General features: G+C 43.5%; 2 protein-coding genes across 4 annotated transcripts in view; both read left to right on the forward strand.

The window, feature by feature from the left end:
* Positions 1 to 673: 673 nt before the first annotated feature.
* On the forward strand, positions 674 to 8,523 carry prtfdc1b (phosphoribosyl transferase domain containing 1b). Its single transcript, XM_083689904.1, has 9 exons — positions 674 to 790; positions 1,206 to 1,312; positions 1,664 to 1,847; positions 2,299 to 2,364; positions 5,339 to 5,356; positions 6,612 to 6,694; positions 7,037 to 7,083; positions 7,277 to 7,353; positions 7,717 to 8,523. The coding sequence occupies exons 1-9, from the start codon at positions 740 to 742 to the stop codon at positions 7,762 to 7,764; spliced, it is 681 nt and encodes a 226-aa protein (XP_083546030.1). The 5' UTR covers positions 674 to 739; the 3' UTR covers positions 7,765 to 8,523.
* A 2,312-nt stretch (positions 8,524 to 10,835) lies between these two features.
* arhgap21b (Rho GTPase activating protein 21b) overlaps positions 10,836 to 16,135 on the forward strand; it is a 38,814-nt gene continuing 33,514 nt past the window's right edge. For 2 of the 3 annotated variants that reach the window (XM_083690023.1, XM_083690025.1), the window contains exons 1-2: positions 10,836 to 11,037; positions 12,228 to 12,467. In XM_083690023.1, the coding sequence (XP_083546149.1) occupies positions 12,393 to 12,467 (75 nt within the window). In that variant the 5' untranslated portion in view covers positions 10,836 to 11,037; positions 12,228 to 12,392. The remainder of the gene's footprint in view (positions 11,038 to 12,227; positions 12,468 to 16,135) is intronic. The other variant, XM_083690024.1, reaches the window with a different exon arrangement.

Consider the following 16,135-nt stretch of genomic DNA (forward strand, 5'->3'; position numbering starts at 1 on the left):
GATCTATTCTGCATCATTGACCCTGAGAGAGACCTCTGAAATCCCTGTGCATTTGTTTTTTTTTACCACAAGATGGCAATGTTGATTCATTTTCCGTAGTAGGCCTAAAAGATGGGGATACATTTAGGGCCGGTTTCACAGACAAGGCTTAAGCCTAGTCCTAGGCTAAAAAGCATCCTGAGTGGCAATTTGCCATTGAAAGTGTGAATCCAGGACTAGGCTTAAGCCATGTCTGTGAAACCGGCCCTTAGAGTACTAAATCTTCGTTAAAACAACTTGTTGATATAATATATGAATGTATGAAGTGCTTCTACGTGTTTTAATACATTGAGAAGTACAATGAAAATTATTTTCAAAGAACTAATATACATATTAGAGACACTGTATTTATTCTCCACATTCATAACAACTTTACATAACTTAACAACTTTCAAACACTTTACACTATTTCACTATATTATAAGTTCTAGATGTAGAGCCCACATCGCAACTTTACAGGACTGGCCTATAAGATATTTCTACCATATATCTACCATATACTTTTTCAGGAGTTTCTCGGTTCGAATTTCGGGGTTCAGTCGCAAGTTGTGTCATGCATCGTTGAATGAGTGGAAAGCAGACATTCCTGCACAGTGGCGCTCCTCCTCCCTCGTCATTCACGACTCCCCACGATCTCTCCGCCACCTCTTTGAAAACGCGCTGTTGAAAAGAAGTCTTGTCCCGTACAGAAAAAAACAACATGGCAGACGATTTAGCCATCCAATCTCGGGGAAGAGACCAAGGAATTGTGGTAAATATACTCAAATAGGGTTTGGGAAAGTCGCACGGACCTCATGCGAGTTTTACTTCTGCATGGATGGACGCAGGCGGCAAGCAGATCGAAATAAAACACTCATTTTAGATCCTGTTTGGCTAATCATCATAGATATGTTCCCTTCTGTTTCGAGAAAGTTGTTATTGAGGGGACGCGTCATGACATAAATAAGATTACATTAGCGACTTTGATGAATGAGTCATTTGAATTGCACAGTACCCTGCGTGAAATTGTGGGATGACTAAACATTTGAAACATTTTGATTACAAAATAACTCAGTAGGACTACACGTGGAATCGATAGCTGTTGACATGAATTACACATATACGTCTTATTCAATGACGAACCATACATAGACTTCTTCTAAACATACTTCTATGTTCTTTTCCAGATCAAGGACGATTGGCCAGGTTACAGTTTAGACCTGTTCAGCCACCCAGCGCACTACTCGGAGGATTTAGAGTGTGTCTACATTCCACATGGCGTCATCATGGACAGGTAACCCCAGTGAACCCTTCTGTTTCCATCAATCATAGCCTACCAAAGGAGCAAGAGTGAGAAAGACATGTTGTATATTGGTTTGCTGCAGGCATCCTCCCTTCCTGTCTCTGTTGGACAGAACTGAACCTTTATGACCTGCATTTAGTTATCCACTCTCTCTTATATCAGTTACCAAGAAGTTCAGAGTGTGAGGATTGGAACAAGTACCTGGATGCAGATTCTTGAATCTTGAGAGAGTGAGAGGGCGAGAGATACTAAGAGAGAGAGAGAGAGAGAGAGCGAGATTAGGGGAAGAGGGAGAGAGAGTAAACTTGAGTGACAACACCCTCTCTTTCCCGTGATTCGCAGGACAGAGCGACTTGCGCGGAACATCATGGATGACCTGGGAGACCATGACATCGTGGTGCTCTGCGTGCTGAAGGGAGGGTACCAGTTCTGCGCCGACCTGGTGGAGAGGATCAAAGCGCTGAGCAGGAACTCCAACCACTCTCTCCCCATGAGAGTCAACTTCATCCGCCTCAAGAGCTACCTGGTGAGGGGATAAAAAAAGACTACAACTCCCACTTCTCCCTGTTTTATGGCTTGATGTGGATGTTGACAGTGAGCTGGGTTTAGACGCAGTTGTGGAGAGAGAATAAATGAAATAATGTGACTCGCTTGTCATAGAGGATCATGCAGTCACAAGACTCTGGGTTAAGACAGATCAAATCGTCGCTGTGTGTGTGGGTGCGAGCGTGTGTGGTGTGTGTGTGTGTGTGGGCCTCTGTTGTGTCTGTTGTTGGCATGCCCAATCAGTATAGAGAGAAAACATTGACGTGTATAGTCTTGTAAGAGCCATTCGTTTTTTGGCATTAAAATAACCACGGCATTGCTACTGTAGCTATACTGTATGTTATTACATTGTCATAACAGATTCTTGCACTTGTTACACAGTAACCGAATCCTTTGGTAATAAACTTATTTTTCCATTCCCTATATCGCAGAATGACCAGTCGACAGAGGATCTCCAGATCGTTGGAGCTGAGGACCTCTCTTGCTTGAATGGAAAGGTGATTATAACACAGGGAGAAATCTGACACAGGTCACCTACCAGACATTTAGTATAGTGAGACAGTGTCTTACAAATACACATGTTCGGAATATGAATATAAATTATCAATATGGCGCTGTTGTTATTCTAAACTTGGGAGATCTTTGGGCAGTGTTTCTCCCAAACCTTTAAACAATCACAAGGGGGCAGCATTCCCTAGTACAGCCTGTCATCTTCCCTGGTCTCGAAGGAAACGTCAGAGACGTTTTGGAGCCAAAATCGAAGGCTGAGGTTATGGCCCTGATAAGACATAATCCAGGACGTGGACATGTGACGGAGCTATGACCAAATGTTGAATATTGTTCTCCTGGAACTAGAAATGAGACACTTTCAATGATACTGTAATTTTGCTTCGGCAGAAATACAAGTTAATGTAGTTTTGCCATTGAGACCTAATTTGGAAGCAACATGATACTGTATCTACACTGTTTACTTAGAAGCTGGTGATCACCATGATATCGCTGTGGCTTGTGCTTTGTCTCTAGAGAACAAGACAATGGCTTAGCTTGTCACAAGGCTGTGGTACCAGGGACTCGTGTGTGTGTGTGTGTGTGTGTGTGTGTGTGTGTGTGTGTGTGTGTGTGTGTGTGCGCGTGTGTGCGTGTGTGCGCGTGTGTGCGTGCGCGTGTGTGTGTGTGTGTGTGTGTGTGTGTCCAGCCATTAATGGGATCAAAGGTCAACACTGCTGCAATATAAATCTGTCAATGTGATCACACGGAGGCACACACACACACAGAGACACACACACGGAGACACACACACGGTCATGAGGCGTGGCACAGATTTCAGTCTGTAGAAACATGCTGAAGCTTTGATGAGTTATAGGGCGGTGAGTTTGACTCATTGCTCGGTTCCTGTATTCAAGCATAAATTCAAGGCTTCCTGCGAAATGATTTGATGATGATTTATAGCTCCAGTGAGATAATGGTTATCACTGAATGTTGTACATGGAGCACCACTATGAATTGTTAATTGTGTTCTTAGGAAGGCTAACTCAGAATGTACCCCAGGGATGCGGTATACTGGTAAAAGTAAGCCATATGTTCTACGGTATATGTATACTGTGTATATATACTGTATTAGAGCTGGCTATTATGCAGATTCCTAATCTCACACTGTTTTGTTATACCCCCAGTCTTGCATTTAACCCTTAATCCATGTAGTTGACACTGTGTCTGGTTTGAGGATTATGGGATGGTAATTCTTTACTGTGTCTGCAAGTTACACTTGGTTAGACTCTGTTAAGAAGATAATGAGGTCCATAGACAAAGCTTTGTTTCTGCCTGACTGCTTCCTTTATGTTTGACATGCAATGAGAGCATGTAGTTACAGCATGTCCCTGGACAAATACATGAGGCCGAAATTCAATCAATGTGGATAACAGGTTTCAAAGCAAAAAATATACTTATTCTTTAATGTATGGATTACAGTAATGTCCTCAACTGAACAATGCCAAGATTGTGAAACTAAAACAATATTAACTGCATTTTGTATTGAAAATACTTTCGTGCTGCACTAGAAAGAATCATCGCAATAAGAATTATCCTGGAAGCCTACTGTCTGTTATTGATCTAATTGGGGGGGGGCCTTCATTTTCATACTGTATGTTTTGGTTGGCGGTCTTTTCTGGAGAATGAAAGCCATGTTTATGAATATTGTGCAAAAGAGTGCAAAAGAAGTTACAAAAACCCAGAGTGCGATGTTACATTTTCCAATTTTCACGTCAGTGCTGAATTCCCGACATTGCAGGCAGACCAAGGTGAAGAGAGAGAGAGAGAGAACACGTACCTAGTCATATAATCATAGAATCCTTGTGTAATCACAAATTTGATGGAATAAGTCCCACTGCTAGCGGTTATAATCAAGAGTTGGGTCATGCCCCTGTATGATGGGGTGCGTAACCCCTCTCCTCGCCCTTCTCTCCTGCCCAACCCTGTCAAAGCTGGTGCTATTATCAGGCCCCCATTATTTTGCTAAGACATGTGATGTCTGGTATTGGCTGGCTGTCTGTCTAGCTGGAACACACACACACACACACACACACACACACAGAGGGCAAAAGGCCATTGATTGGAAACAGGGCTCTGATTGACTTTCCTTTAGTTTTGCAATAGCAGGAATTTTCTACTGCAACTTGACAACAAGACCTTTTTTTTTTTTATCAGATCACTATGTCTGGTGCAAAGACTCCTTTTTTATCCCTTTATTTGATTGGCAATTGTTTAGACAGGAGGAAGTATAGAGGGACAAAGACGAGAGGGGACAGGGCAGATTGCCGGACCTGGGTGGCCGGGATCTTAGTTGGGGAGGTGTACAGTATTTGTCATTGTCGGGCGTGTTATTGCTAAGCCATGAAACCAACACCAAACCCTCCTGGGTGTAGTGTCCGGAAGCCGTGTGTGTGTGTGTGTGTGTGTGTGTGTGTGTGTGTGTGTGTGTGTGTGTGTGTGTGTGTGTGTGTGTGTGTGTGTGTGTGTGTGTGTGTGTGTGTGTGTGTGTGTGTGTGTGTGTGTGTGTGTGTGTGTGTGTGTGTGTGTGTGTGTGTGTGTGTGTGTGTGTGTGTGTGTGTGTGTGTGTGTGTGTGTGTGTGTGTGTGTGTGTGTGAGTTAGTAAGTGTGCGTGTGTGTGTGATGTACTCCTTTTCAGATTAATGTTTACGTTGCAATGTAGGTATTCATATTGTCACTGTGATTTTGTTATTACATTGATATTTCTAGATCATTTGGCATAAAGCATGCATGACTATTTCATGTGGTTACATCGTCACTCCGCCATGTAAAAGTTTGCAAATCAGTCGGCTTTGTGAATCTTATCTTGTGTGTGTGGTTGATTGGAGACAGGCGAAGTCGCTACGCATTCCTAACCATGCATACTTGTTTGCTTTCCTCTTTCTCTTTCCTCTCTCTCTTTCCTCTCTGACATGCTGGAAAAAGAACGTTTTGATTGTAGAGGTGAGTCAACAATTTGTTTTTCCGTCTTTTCTACTTTGCCTCGGAATCAAATATGAGACAATATAACTTGCTATGATGTTTTTCTAGGTCGAGGAGCAAACATTCCCTCATCGCTTTGAGTTCTGTGAGGTCTAAATTGGAAGCCAAAACTTTTAAATTGACTCAGTCTGTCCATTAGTGAAGTTTGTTTGGTCTAAGGGTTGATTAAAGATAACTTTTGTTCTCCACAATAATTGGGGACTCATAACTTCATTGGAAAAGGATTACGGTCAGACAGTGAGTGCTTATTCAAGCAAATGTTCTTTGGACAAGCATATGGATACAGCTGTAGTCATTAGTCTATTCAGAAACATGAATATGATGTCAAAATACAGTTACAGAATGTCCTGAATCAAAGTGAATGGTATTTATTTTAAAGACAGGAACAAACTGGACAGTAATTGGAACATCTCTGTGCAGTCAATCAAAATAAGCCCCCATCATCATGTCCACACACACACACACACACACACACACACACACACACACACACACACACACACACACACTACCAACACACACTCATGTCAGAACAATGAGGAGGGATAGCTACCGGTATGTGTCACATTATGAAAAAACAGGCACACACAATAGGCCCATGATCAGCTGACATAAACGAACTCAGACAGACAACAAAAGCCAGCAGTGTGGCTCGGTGCCACAGCTCTGGGAACCACAACAACCCTCTGCCCCCCCACCCCCCAACCCCCCAGTTAGGCCGACACCACTAGGTGTCCGGGGTCAGATGGGTTTCTATGTCACACAAACTGGGCCTGTTTGGGGGGGACTCCTGTTTTCACTGTGGGTTCTGAGATCTCAGTAGGGCTACACACACACACACACACATACATACACACATACATACACACATACACACATACATACATACATACATACATACATACATACATGTAGATGTACATGTATATCATTAATACATTGTCCTCAATTAAAGTTAGGAGAGAGAAACAAACTGGAGCTTCATCAAGTATCCTGCCTGAAGGGCTCTCTGACATTGTATTACACACACACACACACACACACACACACACACACATCCACCCACACACACCCAAATTCAATATGAGAGTTTTCTCCTTTTTGGTTTTAGGATTAGGGTGTGAGATACAGTACTGGCAAGCTCTCAGCTCGGTCTGTTTGATCGTTTACACCCACACAGTCCTGCTCTTAAAGACATGTTTTCTGCCCCTCGCAGGCCATTGTAGACACAGGCAAGACAATGAAGACTCTCCTGAAACACGTGGAGGCCTTCAGGCCCAAAATGATCAAAGTTGCAGGGTGAGTCTCCGTTCAAAAACACTCAAATGGTCCAGGTGACCCTCTGAGTCACTAAATTTTCTCTTTCCAGTCTAGACAGATAGAAAGAGTAAAGGATTGGAAGTTGTACATGTAGCTCTGTGGTCTTCTGTGGCTCAGTTGGTAGAGCATGGCGTTAACAATGCTAAGGTTGTGGGTTTGATTCCCGCTGGGACCATATATACTGAAAAGTGTGTACACTCACTGCAATGTAAGTCGCTTTAGATAAAAGCGTCAGCTAAATGGCGTATGTTATGTTATGTAGCTCACGCTGTTCCGTGGTACAGGTGGGGATGTTGATATGCTTGTGTTTGTTTGTTTCAGTTTGCTGGTGAAGAGAGTTCCAAATGGTTCAGGATGTCTCCCCGATTGTACGTACAGTGTATAGCTATCCCTCCACTTTTTGCTTTATGAAATGTATTTCACTATGGAGATATGAATGTGAAGTGATAATTGTTGTCTAGTTACATGTAATTACTTAGTCATGTCATTGTCTGTTCGAGAATAGATGAGTTGTTGTTCGGCTATTGTTGGAATTTGTATGTTTCTTCTCTTTCTTTTCAGACGTTGGTTTTGAGATACCCAATCGTTTTGTGGTTGGATACGCCTTAGACTACAATGAGTACTTCAGAGACCTTGATGTAAGTTTCCTTATTTTAATCTGACTCACAAAGATGTGGCTGTCTCTCTCTTGGTCCACTTCAGGAAGTCAGTTCCTGAACGTCCATGTATGGGCATGTTAATGCTGTGGATAATGACATCACAGGGAGATCAAACAATTGGCCAGATGAATTATGTTCCAAGCTCAATGTTCCTTTTTGTAGCAGAGATGGTTTTTAACCACTCTCCTGTCATCAGTAACCTGGCCTGAGACCCTGAATACATGCGCTAGCTTCCCAAGCTAATGCCTAGGCTTTAGCTTAGTGGGTTAAGGTGCATGTCTTCCATGTGAGAGACCTGGGTTAGAACCTTTTCATATGATTTTTTCTTTTTTTTTCTCTCAGCATATCTGTGTCATCAGTGAGAATGGTAAGCAGAAGTACAAGGTTTGAGACGAAGACACTGCTGCCTATGGAACAACTGTTACTGCAGATGAAATGTGTTCTTACAAGAAGTGTGGAGGCTTTCCACGAGAGCACATGTAGTCAGTGAAAACTGATATCAAACCCACTCATCAGAAAGAGCCTCTCTTCTCTCCCCGTCGGTCCATCACCTTCCATTAAGTCGGAACACCCCAGACCTTAACCTTCAATTCATTGGAAGTTTTGCATAATAGATGTTTTTAACAAAGCTGTGATACTGGAATGTATTTTCAATGGACAAAAAAACTGGTCTGTATTGATGAGATAATATGTAATGAATATGTAGAATGCGTAGTCATCAATACTTTACTTAATCTCAACCTTACTGCTTCATTTGTGCAACACATTTTTGTGCAGCACATTCTACCAACAGTATGTAGATTGGATCCAAGATGGCTACCGGTAATCAGGAAGTGCCTCGTTATATTAGTGGTTCATATGACATAGTGATTGTTGTGACTGCATATTCTGTGTTGAACTCAATACTGGCTGCTTTTCTACTAAAAGGGAATTGCACTGTTGTGTTCGGAGAAGACTGTGCTCTTTAGACAGAAAATGATAGGTCTGCCTCACCTCCATTGGATCCTCCATCATTTCTAATTTGTTTGACTCATTTCTCTCGTCTTTGCTGCTCTACCTCCATGTTCAACTAAGAACGTTCCTAAGGTTATTCAGGGTATGCGCACAATGCAGTGAGGTACTTCCTTGTCTCTGCTATTTACTGTTTTTGATGCTAAACAAACAATAAATAATTGACAAATTGTTACTTTTCATGTTTTGAAGTGTGTGTTTATGTGGAGAGCTCGACTGGGTCGGATTATCGGTTCTGTGTATGTCTACACACTGTTGTCCGGAGGTTACTTTCTTCACAAAGTAAATACGTGTATTTGTTTACATTTGGTAATGTAACACTCGAGCTGCTCACGAGATAGAAACCTACCACTACATCATGTGTCCCCGAAGCTAAAACCAGTTTCAGGATGTTGGTTCGTTTGCTCAATGGTTCTGAGGAAACCTCCGTTAATCATTCAAATGTTCAGAGAAATCATCTTATAATTCCCTGGAGCTGCTGTTATGCCGGTATGACTTTTAATTGTCCCTGTCTGTTATTTCCTGACACTGGACAAATAATATACTGCCTTTTAGTGCCTTGGTCATGAGCACCTGGCCTCCTTGGAACTCTTGGAAGCCCTGTTTCTCACCTTGTAGCGGTGAACTGGGCCAAACAGTCAATCTGAAGAGGTTTGAACTCGGCAGACTTTGACCTGGTAAATGCAGTGCAGAACTAGGTTGCCAACAGAAAGACGAGAGACACTCAAAGGGACAAAAGAGAGGCCGTTGTGTGTAAACTGCTGAGCCCTTTGTATACACCTGACATAGGACCCCAGTGTTTGAGCAGCGGTACAAGCAGATTTATAACAACAAAAAGCTTTTTTATCTGTTTAGTCCTTCACCTGTTCATAGGAAGGTCTGTTTGGGATTGCCTGTTCAAAATAACTACAAATTGGTTGTGTGGATCAAAGTCCCTTGTTTGTCCTACCACAAACGGCTGAGCCATCCAGGATTATTATTATCCATATACGGTTACTCTTCCAGGTCGACATCATATCCTGTAGTAGGGACTGGTGTTTTAAAGTATTGTAATCTAGAAAACAGATGATAGTAAATGCGTTGTCATGGTAAGCGCCTGGACAAAATGGCAGGTGTGTGGGTTTTCTACAAAAAAAGATTAAATGCTCCAAAGCGTTCACCCCTTATTAAAATGTTCCAAGCATTCGTCCCTGTATAAGAATGGCCTGGAGCTACGGCCCTTTGGTGGAGCCGTTGGGAGGAGAGCTTGCTGGGCAGGGACAGCTTTGTGAGAGTCCCCCCCTCGCCACGATGACCTCCACAACAAAGGCCACCAATCCCAGGAACAGGTGGCCCCTTCTGTCAGAGAAGGAATGAAAGGGACATTTGTCTGGGCCTTGAGAAACGGAGCACTTATTTGTCTCCCCCTCTTCTCAGGTTGTGTGTGTGTGTGTGTGCGCGCGCGCGTGTGTGTGCGCATGTGTTTGTGCGTGCGTGTCTGTGTCCCAAGCCATAACACAAACCGTGTCATTTGAATTCCCCACTGATCAGACCAAACAGATCTACTGTGTATCTCTAGCATCAAATCGTTCTAAACGGAAAGAAGACCAAGAACTATACCCTAAATGATGCATTCCTGAATGGTTCATGGACCTTAGGGATGATGACTGTCACATCGAAAGTGGAAAGTGGGTGAGTGGGAACTGAGTGCATGCTTGAAGTGCTCTCTCTCCCCCTCTACCCCTCTCTCTCTCGTTTCCCCTCTCTCTGGAGCGTACAGTGGGAATACACATTCCAGAGCTGCTGCCATCCACATGCCAAACCCTCCTCGACCCCACTTTGAACCAGGACACCATGTGACTCTTGTAATCTAGCCAAGCAGTTGCTACTGTTGTTGTATGTGTGTGTGCGTGTGTGTGAGAGAGAGAGAGAGAGAGCGAGAAAGAGAAACAGACAAACAGAGAGGGTCAGGGGGACATGCCAAGACGATGCAAAGTTCATACATATATATATATCGCAGGAAGTGGGACACGATGGATATAGAGGTCTAGCTCCCTTTTTGAAGTCTTTCAAAAGCTGCTTTGTGAAGCGAGGTACATTTCAGAACTCCACTAAAGTATAGGCTGCCTCGTAATATTTCCCATCCCTTGTTCTCCTATTACTGTACACTAAAGGCGTGAAAAAGTGGTCGATGGGCGCAGTGACATATAAGTCATATTCGGCTGCCAACGCAAGTTGACAAGCCCATCCTGTCCAAATGTTTCTGCCTGATTGGAATAACAAAAACACCACCACCTTTGTGCGGGACCTTTTTTTGGCGGATTTGTAAAAACGCGTCTGATTGGTCCATTTCAAAGCAGTCATTGTTACGGCGATTGTGATTGGCTGAGGTGGCACATCACTGGCGAACAGAGGGTGGTCTTTGAGATTCGGGAAGGCTGCTGGAAGCGAATTCCAACTATCAACAGCCGCGTGTGTCTCTCGGAGTTGGGTGCTTTGGATCATTTCAAAAACAACTTTCTGTATATCGCCAAGACATGGATTTATAATAGTCATTTACAGAGGACATCCGCGGGATGATTTTTAATTTTTTTTCTTTACTTTTTTTTTTTTAGATTTTAATGGGCAATAACTAGCCAAGTTTCCTTGCTTCCAAACATCACTCTTCAACAGGTAGGTTTTTTTTTTTAGCAGGCTAGCGAGCTAACACAGTCACATTGCACGGACAGGATTTTGTTTTTGAATTAAAAAGTTTGATAGTGCGTGAATGTATCGAAAAGCCAAATTGACTTCCTACGAGAGATGCTGTATACAATTTCCTAAAGCTTATCACCCCACTACAATACCCGGCGGTAGCTAGCTAGCCATTGAAGTATGTGAATACAACTTTTGCCAGGGTCAGACTAAACGCTGGAATTGAATGGAAGGGAATGACAGTTCTATGGCGCGTCATGAAACTCATGCAAACTAAAAGTGGCGCATCCATTCCATCATGAATCGTACCTTTCCTTTCTGATCATTAAAATGGTTACACTTGATGAAACCCACTCTCCCAAACCTGCAACGGCATTCATTGTAAACACGGCACGTTTTCCTTCCAGGGACTAGTCTACCTCCATATTTAGCCAACTCGCTTTAATTTTTACCAGGCGAGTTTTTGTGGTTACGTCGTATCTTTTGAATACTTTCTTCACCACTTCAAAGTGACAGGTTTGACTGCCGTTTATTCAACGCTAAATCGTTCACAGTTCCAGTAAAACAAGTTCCTAGAGTTGGATCAAAGTTTTGCCTGCTAGTACTGCCTAGCCATTGTTAGTCCAGCACGAGAGAACAACAGCAGGGTGGCACGTTTTTCTGTTGGCGAGCGAGTTCTCCGGTCTAGGCGATCGCAGTTAGCTCATTGAAAACATTCGTTTATCTCTACGAAACTAACAAACAAAGTTCTCCATCAGACAAACGAAGTTTATCCACACGGCAAAACTGTGGGCGAATGTTTTACAGATACGATAGGCCTATTTCACTCCCCAAAATACACTTATGGATAAGCGGGTTTGGACGTTGTAGTTAGAGCCATCTGACCACTGGTTGCTAGTGCAAGAGTTGCCAGCTTATTACCACGGTCGGCAGTTTTGTTGGAAACCCAATGGGTACATTGAAATGTTAAACGCAACATTTTTTTCCAACACTGACAGCTTATGCACAATGCAGTACGTCTGAACAAGTATTTTATATCTGACCCGCATTGTTTTTGCATAGGGAGTAGGTTTCTACTTATGATTTAGACACATTGATCGATCACTGTTTGCGCCACTGTTGGTAATATGCCATCATTTTGTCTTTGATTACTTTTTTTTTTTTTTTAGCAGACTAGCTACCTAAAGGATCGGACCAAAGACCAAAACAAGGATGGCGGTGTGAACTAGAGAAGCGACCCTAAAACGTGGACTCGGCCACTCCTGTCTGTCGCTGCTGGATCTATCGCTTTCAATGTGGCCTAAAAACAATTGTCACCTTTTATGTGAAGTGAAATGATGGCGTCACGTTGGAAAAGTCCCTGCGATGAAGATGATGAAAGACAACTTCCCAGACCCCCTTTATGCGAGGTAAGATCACTAACCCCTCCTTAGCCCCTAAATTATATTCTTCCCCTCAGGTTGTTTTGGGTGAACTCAATGTTATTGTCATGGAAATTGGAGTCCTGGAGTTAATGGTAATATACTATTCATTAGTGGAGTACACTGTGCCCTTCAAAACTTGTTATTACAGTTATTTTACCAATGTGTTGTTTGGTGTCCTACTGCTTCCAGGCTGGTTGTAAGTTGTATGTCAAATTTGACTTGAGGCAGGAATTGGCCCATACATGACTCAGCTATGCATGTTCCTTTGGTCATTCCTATAGTTTTTTTTGCTTGCATTTACAGCAAGAATCCCAATGGCATTCCCAGACATGTCTCAACCATATAGTATTTTGTCTACAATACGATAGTGTAGTCCTACACTTGTTATGTTCTCTCTTTCTATTCTCTCTCCATTCATAATGTCCTCCTATGATTTATGTTATGTCGTGACTGTAATTAACCCTCTTCATTCGGAGGAGAGCAGAACCGTGTGGGACATGATTCACATTGGAGATGTGAGTGCATGCCTACATCTTTTGTGTGTGTCAACAACCACAGGCTACCTCCTTCCTGTTTGTTTGTGTGTGGGAGACCATTACGAGTTTGACACTTCAGCCCAGCTCTTTGTGGTTGTTATCACCCCCCTTGGTGTTGTTTTGCTGTGGGACTCCATCATTGCTTTAGGGTGTTTGGTTGTAACTGTAGGACAAGGGTGAGTTAGACATGTATTTTGGAGACCTAGCCTAGTAGCAGGGTTGGTTATTGGACCAGGAAGGTGTCATTTGGCTTCACTTGAATCATAAAGCACAGATCGTTGATGATAAAACAAATGTTTCACTGACCTGCACTCAGTTTGTGACTGGACAAATCTGAGAGGTTGCCTTTTTGAAGGACCTTGATAACTTGGATCACTTTTTTTTTTTATTGGTGTTTGAGGGTTTCTCCAGAAATACCAGGCGGCTCAGGTTTCTTCCTCCGCAGTTTCTGTTTTCCTTCTGGTTTGAGATCTCCCCTCACACTGTAGGTTGTCTGTCATCTGAATGAAGACCTTTGTGTAAACTCCTCAGCCCACGCTCCTTTTGAGTGGAAGGTCACCTATTTATAGGATGTGCAAATTTCTCAAACCCATTCCCCCTCCCCTTTAATCTAATATGCGGTGGCTCTCCATTCCAACTCCCCCTGCCTCTGTTGAATAGACTGAGGGAAGGATGTCATTTTTCTGCATCACCAGCAAGCTAGTTGTTGGCCGCACGGATCAAGGATGTGAGTGTAGGAGTCACAGGAATAACGTCACAGGTGAAATGTGAAGCAGAGAAGACAGTCATTTCATTCATGACCAAACCGTTTTACTGTCGACCACGAAGGATGGATCCAGTTTCAACCGAGGTATCAAATGAACAACGTAAGCGCGAGGGCTAGCCTAGCTTTTGAATAGTGTGGGAGCCTGACTGTGAACGTGCCCATCGGGTTTCCTCTTTTAGCATTTCTATCCTTCTAATCAGACTAAACCAAACCCACACACTAATTCATGTGCTAATTCGGAGCTGCTGGAAACCCCCCTGGAGACTCCTGGTTGCCTGGATTTACTGGAAGTGACGACGCTGCAGGAGGACTTGATGAATTGATGTGTGAGGGGTGAGGCATCGACCTCCCCTCGGTGGTGGGACGGCCCTTTTCCCTAAGGTCAGAGCAGTACTCTCTCCGACTCCAAGACCGCCACACCAGAGGGCATGACGCATCCACGGCCTCCCCGAGATTCAATAGAAGGAAACTGGTCACCAGCGCGTTTGTTGTGGTGGGGAACGGGGATACTTAATCACAACGCCAAGCTTTATTTGTATTAATAGATGAGAAAATGTGACTCTACTTGACTTTGTGGAAAAGTCTAGTGGCAAAGCTGTATAGCCAATTTCCCCTCTCTGATCCGATTTTGCTCTTGAGGCAACTCTTCTCTTCATGTGATGAGCTTCGGACTCACTGTGTTTCAGAGTGATTTTTCAAAGTATTTCACATGAAAACCGACAACCCTGTTAGCTCATAAGGAGCATAAAGAAAAGGTGTTTTGTTATCGTCACAGACAGTAGTGGGGCTGTTTATTCTGCCATCATTTGGCACCTCTTGGCGTCCTTTAGCCTCAGCTGAACGCAAGAGGAAATCCAAACACTGTAGCCACTGTTGGACGTGTGCATGATCCGATGAAGTTCCACAGTGTCAGTTTCAAATCTGCACTCAGTTGCTAGATCCCTTTAATTTGATTTTCAGACACACGTGAGAAGGAGCAGCTCTCAATCCTGATTAGCCCAGGCTGTTCTACCCACCTACGTTCCATTTAACCCAATGCAGGTTCTTTTTAATCCCATTTAGGGCATTTTAAGTCAAACCCATTTCCACTCAGACCCACTTTGACCTTTCTTGCGTGCGGCAGTCAGAGTACAACGGATGTGTACTGTAGCTACAAGTGCAGAGGACGTTGCTGTTGCATGTCTGGGCCTACAATGCAGGCCAGTTCTCCACCATTGCGATAGTGCAGCCATGCAGTGGATGGGCGATTGTTTCTGTGAGGAACCCTGACAGACTGTCAGCAATGGGGAAAGTGAAATGTCTCTACTCGGCAGGTCTGTCCCTCATTAAAGTCCAGTAGCTAGGCTAATTCATTTAGCAACCATTTACAGGCCCTCCTGCACAGGCATCATATGACTCGCTGATGGATATCGGAAGGGAAAATGGATCTTCAATTGGATAGAAGGTGGCTCTTACTTCCTGTAGGCTTATGGCTCTGTGATGTCGGAGTAGTAAATAAAGAGATGGGATTATTAGTAGTATTATTATTATTACTGTCCTGTGTTGTTCTCCGTCCATTAAAGAGGGTCGTGTCCTGAATTGCACTTTGCAAGTTGCAGATTTTCCTTTGGTATCTTTTGTGATGGCGTATGCTCCCAATCAAAGCCAGAGATTTTCTTGAACTGGAAAGACTAGCCTATGATTTGACTGAACTAAATGAGATAGGCCCCAGCATGTGTCAATTAGACTCCCAGCACATTTGGAGGCCAGATGACCAGTGTATTAGGCCTATCTCATGGGGGAGTTTAGTGTGTGTGTGTGTGTGTGTGTGTGTGTGTGTGTGTGTGTGTGTGTGTGTGTGTGTGTGTGTGTGTGTGTGTGTGTGTGTGTGTGTGTGTGTGTGTGTGTGTTTGAGAGCTCGCGAGGTGCATAGTTGCATAGTGGAAAAGATTTGTCAAACGGAGTGTATTTGCATGTTGCAGCAGCCAGGAGTAAATGTCCGCCGAGGGAATGGAGGCACGCCGTCCACCTCACATAGGAGCTGCCTTCCCTGCCAGGAACAACCGCGCTCACTCGCTTTGTAAGGCAACAGGTGCAAGTCTGCCTCGTTGAGCCAAGCCCAGTCCCAACTGTACTCAAGAATAATAATAACCATGTGTCCATGTCTAAAATTCCTAAACCAGTTCCTTGTCGATGTTCTTTCAGCATATGACGTGGCACATGAAGTTCAGAAAACACCAGAGTTTTTTTTTTTTTTTTTTTTTTTGGGGACAAAGTTTCCTGCCACCAGTGATTTTACAGAATTAAAGTATTGATGTGACAGAATTTGGCGAGGTCTGCGGGGTTTTACAGCGGAGTGTACGTAAGGTGTG

Source organism: Argentina silus (genome assembly GCF_951799395.1).
Source record: "Argentina silus genome assembly, chromosome: 18".
NCBI classification, from domain to species: Eukaryota; Metazoa; Chordata; class Actinopteri; order Argentiniformes; family Argentinidae; genus Argentina; species Argentina silus.

Bases quoted from the DNA above. Each gene is read 5' to 3' on its own strand.
- prtfdc1b (XM_083689904.1), top strand. From the start codon at position 740: ATGGCAGACGATTTAGCCATCCAATCTCGGGGAAGAGACCAAGGAATT. The intron at 1,313-1,663 runs GTAACCCCAGTG...CGTGATTCGCAG, and splicing joins CATGGCGTCATCATGGACAG to GACAGAGCGACTTGCGCGGA. The intron at 1,848-2,298 runs GTGAGGGGATAA...CCTATATCGCAG, and splicing joins TCCGCCTCAAGAGCTACCTG to AATGACCAGTCGACAGAGGA.